At 42.5% G+C, this 16,810-nt stretch overlaps 1 protein-coding gene across 9 annotated transcripts in view; it reads right to left on the bottom strand.

Annotated features, from left to right (window-relative positions):
* Positions 1-16,810, bottom strand: part of cnot1 (CCR4-NOT transcription complex, subunit 1) — a 37,466-nt gene that overhangs the window by 3,557 nt on the left and 17,099 nt on the right. For 2 of the 9 annotated variants that reach the window (XM_086027653.1, XM_086027654.1), the window contains exons 17-44: positions 16,560-16,710; positions 15,454-15,667; positions 15,171-15,311; positions 14,055-14,179; positions 13,618-13,904; positions 13,462-13,539; positions 12,670-12,919; positions 11,236-11,376; positions 10,980-11,159; positions 10,779-10,895; positions 10,585-10,695; positions 10,434-10,511; positions 10,085-10,262; positions 9,848-10,002; positions 9,227-9,523; positions 9,007-9,147; positions 7,762-7,866; positions 7,549-7,668; positions 6,620-6,814; positions 5,234-5,376; positions 4,990-5,098; positions 4,179-4,348; positions 3,118-3,349; positions 2,791-3,039; positions 1,566-1,729; positions 1,359-1,476; positions 1,180-1,281; positions 1-174 (exon numbers count right to left, since the gene is read on the bottom strand). In XM_086027653.1, the coding sequence (XP_085883779.1) occupies positions 1-174; positions 1,180-1,281; positions 1,359-1,476; positions 1,566-1,729; positions 2,791-3,039; positions 3,118-3,349; positions 4,179-4,348; positions 4,990-5,098; positions 5,234-5,376; positions 6,620-6,814; positions 7,549-7,668; positions 7,762-7,866; positions 9,007-9,147; positions 9,227-9,523; positions 9,848-10,002; positions 10,085-10,262; positions 10,434-10,511; positions 10,585-10,695; positions 10,779-10,895; positions 10,980-11,159; positions 11,236-11,376; positions 12,670-12,919; positions 13,462-13,539; positions 13,618-13,904; positions 14,055-14,179; positions 15,171-15,311; positions 15,454-15,667; positions 16,560-16,710 (4,525 nt within the window). Of the gene's footprint in view, positions 175-1,179; positions 1,282-1,358; positions 1,477-1,565; positions 1,730-2,790; positions 3,040-3,117; positions 3,350-4,178; positions 4,349-4,989; positions 5,099-5,233; positions 5,377-6,619; positions 6,815-7,548; positions 7,669-7,761; positions 7,867-9,006; positions 9,148-9,226; positions 9,524-9,847; positions 10,003-10,084; positions 10,263-10,433; positions 10,512-10,584; positions 10,696-10,778; positions 10,896-10,979; positions 11,160-11,235; positions 11,377-12,669; positions 12,920-13,460; positions 13,540-13,617; positions 13,905-14,054; positions 14,180-15,170; positions 15,312-15,453; positions 15,668-16,559; positions 16,711-16,810 lie in introns of all 9 variants that reach the window. The other 7 variants (XM_086027661.1, XM_086027662.1, XM_086027655.1 and 4 more) reach the window with 6 other exon arrangements.

The following is a 16,810-nucleotide window of genomic DNA, read 5'->3' as shown; positions in this document are numbered from 1 at the left end:
CTTGAGATTGGGTGTGAAAGGGTCAGGGAGTCTCATGTTTCGTGGAAAGGCACTCAGAATGAGGTTGCGCAGCTGAATGCAGTTGGGTGGGATCACGTCACAGAACCCATAATGGTAATCGCACAAGAACTCTGGGAAGTCGTGCAACAGGACCAGTAGTACCCTCAGTGTGCCCTGAAAAGAGAGAACAGTTCAAATAATTAGGGCTGGGAGGAATCTGCCAACTCAGCTACACAAAAATTGGGCGACAGAAGTTTCCGCCTCAAAAATTAGGGCTGAATGATTAATTGCATTTGCAAGTTAAAAGCAATTTGATAAAACTCTCTTTCCTAATCCCAAATCTGTGATTTAAATGGTCATTGAGACGCGCAGTGGATGGGAGGGGCTGGAGACAGAGACGTAGTGAGATTTTGATGATTCATCTGCCTTTCTTAATATCCAATCATCTATAATAGAACTGATATTGTGACAAAGATTAATTGCTTGTTAAAAAAAATAATTGCATACAGGGGGGAGAGGAAAAAAATCAGATTGTTAATCATTTCTGCTGAGATGTTGGCGCTGTTGGACAGTCGGCATTGGTGCGGCTGGATGGGTGGCTGGTGGGGCTGAGGATGAGGAGTGAGGAGCATCAGTGCAGAGCGTGCAGTTTAGAACTGAGAGTCGGCGCTTGGAATTGAAGCGGATCCAAACGGGACAGGAGAATTGAACCATTCTCTCTCTATATTAGTCAGTAGACGCTACAGGTACATGTTTAGTTTCAAACTTAACTTGTGGCAGATGTGCTTGACGTCATGCACACTGATCATGTCGTCTCAGATCTACTGGTGAAAAAAGACTGATTCACTCCTCTTTTATCTAACTCCGCTTCAAACAAGGCACTTTGTTACAGCTACAACTGTTGTAAAAGCACTATGTAAATAAAGATTTATTGTTAATCCATTATCATTCAGCCCCAACGAAAAAGTAATTATTAATTTTAGAAGCATATTTGACGTAATAAACAATAGGATAATCGATTCTAAAAAGGTTTGTTAGCGACAGCCCTAAAAATAACACGCAGAAACTATCAACGGCTCATAAAAAACCTCCCCCAAAAAAACCTTAGTTGGGCCACACAAAAACAAGGTTGCCATTGTGGTAATAAGATAAACACAGTCAGAGGCACCCAACGCGCACCTTGTAGAGGATTTGCATAGGTTTGTTGAGCTCTACATTCCTCAGGAAAGGTGCCAGGTACTTGAAGAGATCAATGAGCAATTGCGCGTACATCGGCCAACCCTGGGAGACAACAAAACATTTAGCCTAATAACATTTGGCACGCATTCAACTGCCATGTGGAAACGCAGGAGGCAAACCTTCTGCTGTGGCGTGTGCGCAAGCATGCGGGCGATGAAGATGCGATGAGAGATCAGTTCAAGCCAAGCGTACACAAAACCTGGTGCCTTTGTGGGTCTCAGTATGTGGAAGGTGTTGCTTAAAAGAACAAAATCAAGGTCAATTTAGTCAAAATTCTCAGAAGAACGAGAGACTCCTGCTAAGGCAGCTGTAGACGCATGTCCTACCAGAAGGCGGTGAGCGTCTGGAAGTTGATGGTCTCCAGGACGTGCTCGGGAGCGTTGAGCTCCAACAGCAGCATGATGAAAATGCGGTGGTAGGGCAGCTGCTGGAATTCGGTCTGACGGCCATCGTGATCCTGGATCAAAACCCCAACGACGATTCCCAGCACCTAATGGAGGATGAAGAAGGTCCAGTCATGCTGATTGTAGGGTGGATTTTGTACACCAGCAAGACATTTATACCTCATATCTGCTATTGCGCAAAGAGACTCTAGTGTCAATTCAGAATACAGGGGATCTTCAGTTTATGACACTACGGACATAGGAAGTTACTGTAATTATGAATGGACTACTGCATTAGGGAAGGTTCATGATGGACTATGGCAGGGCAATATTGCCCAAAAGAAATAAGTGTTCCTTCTTCCCCTTATTTTTCCTGATAATAAATGAGCTTGAAAACATTTTCCCCCAGCATTAACTTTCAAAAAAAAAAAAAAAAAGTTTCCCACTTTAAAAAAAACTCCTTTTTGTCAAAACCTGTATGCGGACACAACCATTAGTATTTGAAATGTTCAACAATTCCTCATAAAATGAGCAGCGAGCTGCACACACTTGAGCTTGTCCATATCTGTTGCCAGCTTTCTCACACTTTTCTCACGTAGAGCTACACCAGAGAGGCAAGGTGACCTCTGCAAAGTAATTGCATCTTGAAAGCACATATCCGAGTCAAAGGTTTCCAACAGATTTGTCATTGTAAAGGGACAATGACATTTTGGCAGAGCAGGCTTGTAGATGGGTATTAAACTCACTTATCACCAAAAATATTTTGAAAAATAGTGACAGTGCATCTTCGATTGAAACAGTAAATAATAAATTCTGCCGCCTGTGTGTAAGCCACATGTCTAAGCTCTAATTCTTTTGGAATTATGCTGCCGTCTGCTACAGGGGCTGAGATATTAATCATTTTGTAAGTGTTGAATTTCTGGGAGAACTTCAGGTTTTCAAGGGTAATTCCAAAGGCGACCTTAGGTTTTGGGGGGCTGTTAGGACAGGTGCTTTAGTCCTTAATGGGTTAAACTAGCTGAGCTTAAATTGATGAAAGCAATGACCTGCCTAACCTCATTCATAGCCAAAGTCACATTCCTACTTCAAATGTTTGGTTATGCTGCCATAGCAACGGAACTCAATCGGAAACCTCGGACCACCCCTGCACGTGTACACAATGTCGTACCTTGTTGAGGAGGTTGATCTTGGTCACAGTGTTGGAAGCCTCTCCAGAGTGTTTGACAAGCAGGGCTATGAGTCGAACAAAGGCGTCCAGGTTGTGGTAGCACTTTGCTCTGATGATGGCTGCGCTGGCTGCTGGGTTGTGCTGCTGTTCAGCCTGTGCACGGTAACTGATCTCCACACACATCTCGGTGCACAGCCGGAAGAAGCGCGTGATCAGGTCATCCGTCTTTAGAATACCCTGCTGGTGCATCTGAGCGGCAAAATGTCAGAGACTATGAGATAAGTCACAATAGTGGTTATGCTGGATTTTCAATGAGCGGCTGACTACCTGGCCAACAAAGGCAGAGAATGCTTTGGTGCTGTCCCGGCCAGCAGCAGCCGAGTGGTACAGGTTGACCCATTCCCTCAAGAGATACTCTGCCTTCTCCCTCAGGCCGGGGGGATCGTCATATTCCGAAGCCTGGGAGATCCCAGAGTGCATCATGAAGTTTGGGCCGCCATGGGCCCGGTCAATCATGGCCTCGTAGTTGGAGCGGACAACATCCATCAACTGAGGAAGACTGTGGAAACATTTAACATTTTAAATACAAAACCAGATACTGGAACTTGAGCTTGCCATGTTCCAAATCAAGTGTGATCAGTGAATCTCTATTTATCGCGGAGAATACGTTTCAGACCCATCAGCGATAGTTGAAAATCCATGACAGAATAATTTAACCCTTCCCAAACATTTTAAACACAATTATAACGCCCTAAAACACACTTTTGAAGTATTCCTTAGCACCTGCTTGCTGTCAAGAAATGGAAGTCAATTGTATAACTTGACTTCAAGGAAACAGACTCCCTCGACCAGACAGCTCTCCTAATAGGCAAGTGTGCTTACTCCCAATAAAAGTTTACAATAACATGACAAAACAAGAGAATCAAACCTTGCATGATTAAATACCAAAATGCTCGAGCAAACCATCCAATTCTGTCCATGTGTAATATTTGTCTAATGCTGACAAACACAATTTAACAGAAATGAGCATAATGTTAAGGTATACCTTCAAACAACTGCTATTTTTGCACACGGAGCAGCAATATATACAGAGCAAACAATAATACTCTGGCATATATTACGACTGCTCTGTGGGGACAACCAATACTAAAATGGCAAAATGCGGTACTGTATTGCACTGAAAGGGCCTCCTTTTGCTGTAACTTTTACGCTGCATCTCTTACAGTTCACTGTACTTCACTGAAGGCACGTAACTCTAAATTCATACTTGCCTGTATTATGTAAGGCTCACAAGAAAAAGACAGCCTAAAAATTTGTGATTTAGCGGTGGCATGAAAGATGAACCGCAATATGGCAGGGGTTCACTGTATTCCAACCGTGTAATTTACCCTTCTGGCGCATTTGCTCGAGAGTGTGCACAGGTCCTCATTAAAGTCTCAATGGTGTGGAAAAGGTCCGCTTCGGTGACATGGCTGACACTGCGCTCATCCACCAGCAGCAGCTTCACTAACTGCATAGCAAACGCCACCGCCATGTAGTGAAGTCCATTCTCCATGGACTGCAAGCAAACAATGGAACAATCTGTTAACTTTAAGGGGCACTGTACACTGAGCAACGGAGCGCCACTCAGCACTCACGCTATGTACGGGATTCTGCAACAAGATTTCATGAGTGCCCGCTGGTTTTGTGAAGATTCAAAATCCGGCTCACAAGCAAGTGAGACGCAGCCACCCACCATGTGCCGCTAGGTGATAGAATTACACTACTGTATATACATATTCTGTTCTGTAACAGTACTTGATGAAAGAGTGAAGCTTGTGGTAAAAAATACACAAGTGGCGTACGCAAAGCGCCGATTACATTCAACTGAATGGGAGAAAGCCCTGCCTTTCAATATATCCCCATTTTTTGGTCTTTATTCTCACCCTTTGTGTAGCAACCCATGCCTCGCTTGACTGACATTCCATCATTTTATTGATTTAAAAAAAAAAAAAAAGTTATACAGGATTGTGCTCTGCTAAAATCGCCCCAGTGTGAGTGGCCAACTGTCCTTTTTTGTGATGATCGTTCCTAGTCAGATTTAGAAGCATTATGCAGTGTGCGTGGCAGCCTTAACTGGTGGTGGAATCCCAAATCAAGAGCTAATAAAGCCTTTTTGTCATTTTGTAGTTCAACATTCTATGTCTAGGTTTGGTATACCTGAGCCAGGTGTAGATCATACTGCTGCATATTCACAAGATGGTTTCGGATCAAAAGCTCCACCGCCTCAACATTGTACTTGTACTCATCCCGGCATTCAATTAGACACCTGTCAATCAAAACACACAATCAAACAAGTGCTTTAGAACAGTGTTAGACTGTGGCGGTGGCAAATTCTGTTTTCATCATCACCGTAGTAACAAGGATGTCTTGTATTACATAACTGATACGACTCTAAACTCACCTGGTGATCTGTTTGTTGCACCACTGTGGTCCGTATGCACGCCCATCCTGGAGGGCTTTAAGAACCAGCAGGTGGCACTCCCGATACCGGAGAAGCAAGTCATTATCAGCCCCGCTAGTGGCATCCAGAAGACCTTCCACAGCCTGAAAAAGGAGAGAAAACTCTAGAAATTCTACATCCATGACCTTCACACATCACAAATCTACAGGGGACCTGCTATATTTTAAGATTTTTTTTTGTGGGCCAGATCTACTGGTCTCGCACCAAAACGCCAGTTATATCAGAGAAACCCATGGTTTATGCACTTTAATGATCATCCAGTTATGTGGCGTGCATAAGCGATCGGTCAGAAGTGACTTTGTTGTTCTTAAATCTCAGCCTGCACATGTGTAGTAGTGACAATTCACAACAATTCACTTCAATTATGTTTTTTTTAACAGTTATTTACAAGAATATAGTGTACAGCAGGGGTCCCCAACCACCAGGCTGTGGGCCACTCTGGATTGGGCCGCGGCAGGCTGCACATATAGGGGGTGTTTAAAAATGTTTTTAAAAAAAAACTTACAGTACTTCCGGTTTAATTATCTGATGTTAAGAAATATTTTATTTTGAAACGTGAACAGATTCTCTCCGTTACATCCATCTATGACTGACTCTTAATGCATGTCAAGTTGTCCACAAGTGAGCAAAATGGGTTAAATAAACAGACATATTTGGAAAGTTTCTTTGCAATGGGTAAAAGGCCCAGGGAGAAATCAACACGAGCCTATGGCCAAGACGAAAAAGAAAGGTGCATTTTACAGAAAATACCAGAACACCTACTTGAAATATGGATTTACGGCAACAGGTGATTTCCACGCACAAACGAAGCCCGCTCTGAACAATACGTGGCGAGTGGTTCTCTAATGAATCAATAAAGCCTTCAAAACTGATTCGTCAACAAAAGTAAGTACCTTGAGAGAGGCATACGTGGGTGGCTAACCGCATTGCTAAGGCTAAGAAGTCCTTCAATATTGGTGAAAAAAAAACAACCCAACATCTGTGGATTCGCGTTTATTGTTGTAGCATTGCATTTCCAACCCTGCACCCCCCACCGGGCGGTGAATAGTTGCTGGTCCGCAAAGGGTATAGACATTTATGAACCGGACTGTGGCAGAATAAAGGTTGGGGACCAATGGTGGAGAATACTAAAATCAAATATTCGTTAAAATTAGAGCTAGCGATATGGTCTGAAATAAAATAGATTTAAAAAAAAAAAAAAAAAAAAAGGCGGGGGGCGGTTGCAGGTGGGTTTGGAACATATTTGCCGTCAAGAACAAGAACTCATTGTATTCCCGAGAACTTGTAAAACATGCCTCAGTTATCAAAGAAAGCCTTCAGTCCTACCTTCTGCAGAAGTCCAAGAGCTGCAATGCCATCCCTGGAGTTTCTTGCCAAGGCCACAGCCTCCAGCAGGCTGCGCAGGGCTTGAGTCAGGGGATTCATGGAGAGCGCCTGAGGGATGGCGTGAAGATGCTGCTCCAAGTCTGCCATGCACTTGTCATAGATTTGGGCAACATCATCCGTGGCCCAGGCTTGTTGCTGTTTACCAAAGTAATTGCAAGAAACTATCACACTGCTTTGTGACGTTAAGGAGCATTTTTTGTAAAGGCCTAGATAGACCAAACCGACATCAGAGGTCCTGAAGCATCGTGGCGTCTGAATGCACAGTCTAATTAGTATAGTGACCACCGTCGTAGAGTCGTAACCCATCAGGAAGCGTCTGGAGGGCGTTCACGCATGTTTAATTGGCATCGCGAGTCATGACATTTGGTCACTCTGATTAGCTGTTTGCTAGCAAATCAGCGCTCGGGTCACCAACATGAAGTGACAAATGTGGCTAAAGAGTGAGCACGCCTTCGCAGACTTAATCAAGTACAAGAGTGAGGGTTGACAATTTAAAGTATTTCACAATACCGTGTCAGGAACATGAGGGTTTAATTCGCGTGGGAGTTCTTCGTGAGCGAAGAATATAGGTGAATGCCATTGACTACGTTTTTATATTCCGCCCCGGCCAATAGCTTACCGGCTGGATTTTTCTAACAATGAAAAATAGTGACTACCGCCGCCGATTGTGTGGAAGGGTATTGCACCTCACGCATGCACAGAAGGTACTTTAATGGTCAACATCGCTGTCTGTCGTTGCGGTGTGATTTGCCAGCGTGACGTGCCGACAGCCGGCCCGACACCACAGGGGGTAAGCGTCTGTCACTGTTGGCCAATGTCGGATTAGCCTATCTAGGCCTTAAGTTTACTTGACAAAAGAAATGCGTCACCTTCATTGGTTGAGCAAGGAAACCCGTTGGTTGGGAAAGATCATTACTGGGTAAGAAACCAGGAACATTCCTTGCAAACTCCTCATATACAGCCAGCTGCTTGGGGTCAACTCCTCCCACCTGAAAAACAAAGACATTGAATGTGTACGGCGAGTTAGGTGGGTGCATACAAGTAAACTGACATTAAAACAAAGTCATCTGTTGATCACTTACTTTTAGTCTTATCTGCTCAGGCATACGTTCAGCCTGGTAAGTCAAAACAACCGGATCACAGTAACGGCGTCCTTCTTGGCGTGCATGCTTCCTCAACTCAAATTCCTGCACGACATGGGATACACAAGTTGATTAGAAATATACAGGGTGGGCCAAAAGCAGGCACACTTTAACTGAACATAAGAAGAAATGTATGACATCAAGGAAGGAAGATTGATGAAGGAAACCCGAATAAGTAGATGTTGGACAAATACATCAGACATCGTACAAAAATAAGAATGTACGAAGGAAGGAGGAGCCGCCTCAATTCAACTTTTAGGGTCTCCTCCATGTCAACACCCCCCCCCCCACACACAGAAAAAACCTAACGCTTGTCCTAAAACCCTAATTTGAAACCTTAACCCTTGCTTACCGTACATTTTTTCTTTAATGTACAAGGTCAAACCATTTAATAATGTATTTGTAATAATTAAGCATAAATTGTTCCCTCACTTATTTTGTGAGGGATAGACACCAATCCCTGCCACGGACAGCAAAAATCTGCAATTGATTAAACCCAAAAATGATTTATAATTTCCAATAGATGCCAGAAGCTGGCAGCAAAGCATTTTCTATAAAACAGAGCTTAAGCCTGAGTACAAAGATATATGTGCAAATGTGCAGCGCATCAAAACTACAGAGGGAACACTGTAAAATGTAATTTCATAAAAGCATTTTGGATGTACAGATTCCAGTGTACATAAAGTCCCACCCGTGCACCTATTCGGACTTTGTGTGCACACCATGTGCATACTTATCGGTAAATTGTATTATATAATATAAAATGGTAAAGCAATATTTGAAAATGTTTCAAGCATTTGGAATGTGATTAAAACTGTTTTGGGATCAAACTGTTTTGGGATCAAACTGTTTTGGGATGACAGGTTGTGGTCTATAATTTAAATATGAATATACAGTAGGAAATTGAAATCATTTTGAGGGCAGTTTCGATCAGGTGCTTAAATTTGCTTTTTGCCGGCGGGTTCTGTCCCTAACATGCAAATAGTGGGGCTCCACTCTATACCTACTTTGAGCCCACCTTGTTTATTATTAATACAATATGAGACAGAATTCATTTGTGGTTAGTGGTAAGAAACTAATGTAATGTGTTCAAAAAATATTGAAAAACCTCCTGTTGTTTTGGTCGAGGCCACAGGTCCAGAGCTAATGCATAGATACTTGAATGTGACCTTCCCAAGGCCTCACCGTGGCAAGCCTCTTGTCCATTTCAGGGCCAGCCTTTTCCACAGCTGTCTTCTGAATGAAGCAACATGCTAGTTCACAGTTCTCCTGAGCAACCCTGGCTGCAGCCTCCTCCATCATTTCCCTCTGCTGGGGAGTCGGTGCCTGACAAAAAAGGAAAACCAAAAAAAAACATGACTCATTTGTCAAAAAAAGTAGGCTGAAGCAGCAGAACTGATCTTACCCTCAGCGCAGCCGCAAAACTGTTCTTGAGATTAGCGGCAATGCTGACGAGCAGAGGCTCCCGACAGGTGATCATGGCCATGCCGGCTGTCAGGTTCCTCATCATGTGGTGGGCCGCCACACGCATGCGGGACTCCTCCGAATCCAGTGCGAAGTCCTTCCGGATAATTTGCTCGCATGTCGTCATGGCGATTTTGATAGAGCGGTCAACCACGGGGTGCACAAGCTCCTGGACGGCACGCTCAACTGATTGCCTCACACACTGCTTCAACTGAGGATGGGCTTGGAGAAGAGGGATCTAAAGAGAAAAAGAAAGTGAGAGCACATGAAGACAATTATTTGCAAATCACTTAATCAAACTGGACTTTAATATACAAGGTGATCGAATAGTTACTCCCCATTCAAAAATAAATGTATTGCAATGTTTCTCTCAATTTTGTTTGTTGTTTAATGTATGAGAATTGAAATTACCCCCCCAACAAAAAAAAAAAATTCAGTCAAGTCAAAGCCATTTCCCCTGAAATATGGAGGGGAAAATGGAAAAACAGGAAGCCAAAAACCGTAAAGCCCAGACCAAAAAAAAGTGTGCGACAGTACTTGATTAAATTCAACCAATGCTTACGTTGGCATTTATGTTAATGTGTGGTGCCAGGCCTGCCAAGGCATACACATTGATGTCGTGATAACTGAACTGTGGGGTGGGGGGCCCTGTGGTTGTGCAAGGGGCAGTGGTGGCAGCTGGAGTGGAGGGTGGCGCTGAAAATGGAACAAAGTCTCCTGTTGGTCACAAAAAAAGTATTTAAAATCACAAAAAGGCACAGGCAAACAGAACAACTTGTGTGTTAAAATGCAGATTGACCTGATGTCGAAACTGGGAGCATTTCATCCGGAGGCTTTGCTTCTTTCTTTGGTGCCGACAGCTGCTCCTCAAGACTCTTAAGCTTGTCCTTATCCTTCAACAGGTTCCCTGGCTTCAGGTCATTGATGTCCAGAGACAAGTTCTTACAGAGAACTTCAATTTCAAATTTCAGGTTAAGCTGCAATGAAACGCAAACGTCAACCTTTCTGCAGTGTTTTGAGATAATGAAATATCCAAATTTCTGTCAAGTACAGTGTTACAAAATATCCAAGACATTTGTGGAATAATAATATTCAAGACTCAAAATGACTGAAATGTTTCTTTTGGTTTCCAGGACCAGTAAAATTACCTTGAGGTCGTGTTCCTGATGTAGCTCTGCAAGAACATTCATGATGGCCATGGTCCAAGGATTCTGGGGCCTGAAAACCTACAAGAGTGAAAACAAACCATTAAGTCGCAGGCTTGGGCTGCGGCGATCTCTCGCAATCCATGTTGCTCACCATGCTTCGAAGGCTAGACTCCAAAACTTTGGCCACAAAGGGAACCACGTAAAGTAGCTCCTGTTGGCCTTTCACATAGGCTTCCAGTAGCAGTGACTTTATTTCCAGATCCTGGAAAAAATGATGGGGGATAATCAAGCCATCTTAAAACCCAACTGTGCTACGAAGGGACCAAAAATGTTAAAACATCTTACTGTATAGAGAATAGGCTTGTTTTTGGCCAGTGTAATCATGCCCAGCCAGTGACCCAGGTTCTTCAGCAATGAGCGATCAGAGAAATTGGCAGCAGCCTTGTCAGATGTCAACAAAACCTAAATGGAGAACAAGTGGCAGCTTTTTTAGAGGGCAACAAAACAGTATGGAAATACTGTATGGAGTTCCCGCAAATATCCAACCTTGATGTTCCTGTACGTCTCTGTAAGGACCATTTTGACAAACTCTGGATTCTTGAGTGTATCCAGAAAGTTGGAGTAGAGACTGTGGAAATTCGGCTCAATGCTGACACGCTTCATCACCAGATATTGAGACACCCATGGCATGAACTCTTCCTTCACAGTCTCTTTCAACTCCTCTACCTAATTAAAACAGAGGATTTAGAATAGCTTCTCTCATTATGGCTAATGACAACTGATATTTTCATCCCTTATTTACCTTTTGTGTCATGTTTGACTGAGAAAGGTTATTGAATATGAAAGCAATCTTCTCCTGGACATTCTCTGGAGGTTCTACAATCCTTTCCGTTTGGTCAGTGGCCACCAGTAGAGTGTCGATATTTGTAGTGTTTATGGAGGGCTGCGAGGAGGAATACAAAAGCTAAACTTAATTTACCTTACAAAAAAGTACGAGACACAAAATTGTGTGAAAATTGACATGCAGATTATCATAAAGTGAACAACCCACTATATTTGGTACTTCATCATTCGCACCCCTCCTATACACCGGAAATCAGGGTCGATCATGTGATTTTCAGATGATCCGGTAATGGGCGAAAAAGATGGGGTTTTTAATTTTCTGAACATTAAAATTCAGAAAGCGAAAAATTAATCCAAATGTGAAAATATCTTGCCAAATAGAAAAGCAGTATCTTACTGGAATGGTCCATATAAATACATATAACATAACATGTACACATTGATGTAAGTATATTTCTATATTAATTTGAGCAAAATCTGATGCACACTTTATTTCTTAATGAATTGCATCGGGACTCTGTATCGGCAAATAATTACAACCAAAGACTCTGACTTAGGTACCAAAAAGTGTGATCTGGACATCCCTAGTTTTTACAGTATATAGATAGGAAAGGCCCAAAAATAATAATAATAATAAAGTCACGCATCCCAAGTCAGTACACAACTGTGTTCCACAACTTGCTGGGCAGCACTGAGGTCTACCAGAAGAAATGCAACGTAATTAACAAGTCGAAGTAATACATAAAGTAGCACATTTTCCACTTAAAATTCACTGTTTCCACAAACCAGATATGTCTGAGTATGGTTGTATGCTGTGTCTGCTTGTGTAACCGCTTTGTGTGTGTGTTAAAGTAGCAGATGTTTGAAGGTTTATAATCACCCTAATATCTATGCTAACTTCCGTTACATTTAAGCATTTAGCATGTTAGCTTTGAGACAGAGGACTTTTGTCAGATGAAATTCTACAGATTAGTGGTACATTTTGGTATTTAAATATACATGTTTAACACTCTAGTTTTACAGTAAACTGGGAGTTACAAACATGGCTTGATTCAAGCATGCCTCTGTTATTTGAAGAAATGTGCCATAGTGTGTTTTCGATTCCTCAAAGTGATCTTATAGTAGTCTTCCATTTCTTGACGGTGAGAGTGCCAACAGTCGCCAATGAATACATTTAAGTGTGTTTTATAAGTTTAAATGTTTTAATAAGTTTAAATGTGTTTAAAGCACGTGGGAGGGGTACAATTACACAAAACATTTTGATATGGTCACTATATAATAGATTTACACCTATTGAGGTTGATATGGTCACTATATAATAGATTTACACCTATTGAGGTTGAATCTGGAACGTGTCCCCAGTGATAAACGTGGATTCACGGTTTAAACTCACAGGCACATCCTTCTTGAAGCTGCTGGGTGTTGGCCTTGTGATGGTTGTGGTCTTTGCAGCCGTGGTAGTGGTTGTAGTGGTCGTGACAAGGGTGCTGGTCTGCCCTGGTTGTGGTGCTTTTGGGACACCGGGTTGCTGTGTTTGGGCTTGAACCTGTGCCAGGGCCAGACTGCCTGGGGTGGTGATGGAGCCTTGCATCTTCACCGGGGGGTCCCGTGACTGTTGGCCATACTCAATATACTGCACACACAGGATATTGGAAGATGCAGAGCGTAGGATTTAATCTATCTGTCAGTAGCCTCACCCCGCATAAAATGCTAGGGCATCTAGTAGGGCTGAACGATTTGATACTTATAAGAAGTGTTGCTTATTTGCCGGAGGTGAGGATTAGATACTTAAACCAGAGCATTTGCACCGTGGGAGGATAATGTTTAGCCACACCAGCTAGCAAGCGCAGCTCATAGTAGCTTGCAAGTCAGTGTGACGCACATTAGTGCAAAGTATTCCCCCCATTTCACCAGCAGCAGCTTGGAACTGATTGGTGTGGATAACCCATCACGAGTAGGATACCACTTCTGACAGGTTAGTTTAGAGGGAGAAGAGGAAAACGCTGTATGTATGTGAAATTATAGTCAATACAACAGACTCTGGGTCAGTCAGGGGAGCTGCAAAATAATGTATGTTTTGCGATAATGTAGTCGGGTTGTCTGGAATCATTAAACAATAAATCGTTCAGCCCTAGTATCTGTATTTCAAAACTGTTTTCAGCTAAATTAAGGAAACCTGGTTACCTCTTGTAAATGGTGGGGAAACTGCAAAAAATGACCAATTGATGCAAGATGTTGACAATACTGGGGGTAGTCCTTCAATCTAAAAGCACATGGGATTTACCAATTTAGCCATACACAACATGACAGCTGTTGAACTAACCACAACAAGTTTGAATACCTATTTTTGAACCGGTCAAGGGCAGCAATTCCAAAGTAATACATTTTGGATCCATACGGTTTTCTTAAGGCTTCAAGCACATATCTGAGTGCAAGGCCGAGGGCCATGTAGGTGACAAGACCCTTTTCAATGATGCCACCAAACAGGCAGGCCGTGATGTGCAGCTCCTTGTCTGGATATTGGGGGAAGAAGCGGTACTCCTCAAACAAGTTCCGAAGCATACAATTGAACACCTCCCGCTCCCTCTTGATGGTGGAATCTTTGAACCGCTGTAGCATCTCTAGAACCTGGAGGTGGACAATTTCGCTCTGTGATTTATATCCATGTAAATCACTTGAGTTAAAGTCCAGGCAAATAAGTTACACCTTACCAGCCAACTCTATATCCACTCAGTGTTCATGACTCACATTTTACAACGAATAGATTTGGCTACTTACTTCATCCACAGACATGGTCGGGTGAGGTGGGTGGTTGTAGATGCGCTGGAAGTAACTGTTGGCTTCATCATCTATCTCCTTGCTAAAGTGCTGGTTTGCCTCGGGCCAAACCTGAGAAAGGTCAGCTGGGAGAGGAATTGTACAGACTTGAGATGATTTACAGGAGTGCAATGACTTAATATAAGCAAAGCATTAGCCACATATTTTTTCTTGTGTGGAAAGTCACATGTATACAGGTGCATCACAATGAATTATGATACACCAGTATTATGAAGTGCGGTTGTAGTATCACTAGTGGTATGCCGACTCCCTCTAATAGTACGCAAAAGAATCAATAACTTAATGTTCAAAGAGTGCATGCTAGAGTGGCTTAAACCTTTTTTTTTTCTTTTTAATTCAGTACAGTACAGTTAAAATAGTTTCAGCCACAAGTCAAATCAGTCACCAAGTCTGCCTTCTTCCATCTCAAAAACATCTGACTCTGGCCGTCACCCTGACTCATTTCCTGAAAAATGTATCCTTGCCTTCATCTCCACCCATATTGACTACCGCAACAGTGTCCTGTTAAACACCCTTCGTTTCTTGAAAGGCGTAAATATAATTTATTAATAATTGGTTGGAGCTCCTTTTGCATCAAGTACTGTAAAATAAGTAGTTTACAATATTAGATATTCTAGTTTTGTGAGATTCAGAATTTCAGGGTTTCATTACAATAAAATACTTTCAACATTTCATTTGTGTTTAACAAATCTATAGAATACCAATTTCACTTTTTCACTAGAACCACTGAATTAAGTTTTAATTTTAATTCACTGAGATGCACCTGTACACGCGCATTCGCAAGACTTAAAAAGTAAAATGACTAAAGTGGGGCTGTCAGCTTAAGCAGACAAGGAATGGAAGACTGGCCTGTATTTCCTCTACAAAATATTTGACAGGTTAAATGGCATTTCAAAGACAGAGATGATATGTCAAGATACAAGACAGATCAAGAACATAATGTCTTTCTAAAATTAGATTTACAAATGTAGTTATAATGTGACAATTGCAGAGGAAATACAGTGCTGAGCAGCGCAGGGCGAGGCTCTCAGTCACACCACTACTACCGCCACTTACAGGCCTTCATCTTACTCTGCTGGAAGGTAGGTGGGTTCAGGCTCGGTGTGCTCATCTTTCTGGTGCTGAATGGATCAGTGCTTACTGCTGGCATTCCAAGACTAGACCCAATACCTGTGCCGATGCCCGAGCCCAATGGACCTGGAAAGAAACATCAGGTGTTTCATTTCATGATCTGTTTCAACTACATCCTTTCTGGGTGTCGACCCAGTGGTGTTTAAAAATTAGGAAATTAATTCCATTTCTGATATTAAAGAAAAACATTTTGAAAAAAGCACAGTACCAGAGTCCATACCAGGGAGCTGCGAGGACAAGCTGCCAATACCGCCAAATGGGGTGCTTGGATTGGTGTTTGAGAGTGGTGGAAATGCCTTTGCTGGCGACTGAGGATTACTGAAAGCTGAACTAAGGGAGGTGGGGAAGCCCTGCATGCTCTGAGTGTGGGAGGTTGCCGTGCCACCCAGGTTCAAGGAGCCCATGCCAGTAAGAGGGTCCATCTAACGGAAGCAAGAGAAGGGATGCTGGATTTAAGAATGAGGCAGGAAGTTGTTCAGCTAATACAGAACAATATAGTTTAAATTTTGTTTTTCTCATTTCAAAAACAGTGATTCACTCCTTGCTTGATTGTGGGATTTAAGTTCCAGACCACCTGTGATAGGTGAAAATTTGTGATGGGAAAAAATTGTTTCGACTCTACTTCCCTCTTTAACCCATTAAGTTGGCTCAACACCCACCCACCCCAAAACCTAGAGGCGACTATAGAATCAGCCCCTTAAACCTGAAGTTCTCCCGCTTACAAAATGATTGATATCTCAGCCCTTGTAACAGATAGAAACAGAATTTCAAAAGAATTTGAGTGCTAAATTGTGGCTTTCACACAGGCCCGAGTTTCTTATTATTTACTGTTTCAATCAAAGATGTAAAAATAAAGTGTCATTGCAAGAGAAGCACTTTCTTTTTTTAATTTTTTTTAAAATCAAGTGGTGATTACCATTCAACAAACATATGTACCATATATCATGTTCGACTGGTTCAATGTCCACAAGCGTGTCGTCACTGCGGTTGCTTTTCATTTCAGAGCGGGCTTGGGTTATGCAAATCATTTACAATGAATTCTAATTAATCAACATACGCACAGTGTTGCAAAGACAATGGATCGGTGTAATGTGTCGTGAATCCGATGGGTGATTTTACGTATACGATCAACTTGTGCGCAGAGTACGAAAATTCCAACACTTTTAAAAGTGAATTAGCCTCCCATGCACTGTGATCTCATTGAAATGTAAACAGACTTAAAACACAGGATGGTTGACAAAGCAATTTTCTTACAATGTGATGGTTGTGCCTCAGATGTATAGTATGTGTAATTGTGTCATTGACGTTAGATACCTGAACAGGGGAAATGGCATCCAGGCTGCTGGTGCTCGGGGCCCGACCTTTAGGCATGACTCCAGGTGGTGGCTGGCGGGCTTTGTTCATAACGTTGCTGCAGTTTGCAACCATGGTCAGGATAGTCTCCGACAGCTCTTGCGAAACACTCCTGAGGGACAGATAAAACAACTTCAGTTAGAAATGTTCAACTGAAAAGAACCATTCTATGCAAAGCGCATGCACAAACATTGAACTGTATGAGGCCCTCA

This window comes from Filicampus tigris, chromosome 4, assembly GCF_054856515.1.
Source record: "Filicampus tigris isolate MCC_2025a chromosome 4, RoL_Ftig_1.0, whole genome shotgun sequence".
NCBI classification, from domain to species: Eukaryota; Metazoa; Chordata; class Actinopteri; order Syngnathiformes; family Syngnathidae; genus Filicampus; species Filicampus tigris.
Note: the sequence above shows the minus strand (reverse complement) of the source record. Positions and strands in the feature narration are given on the sequence as shown.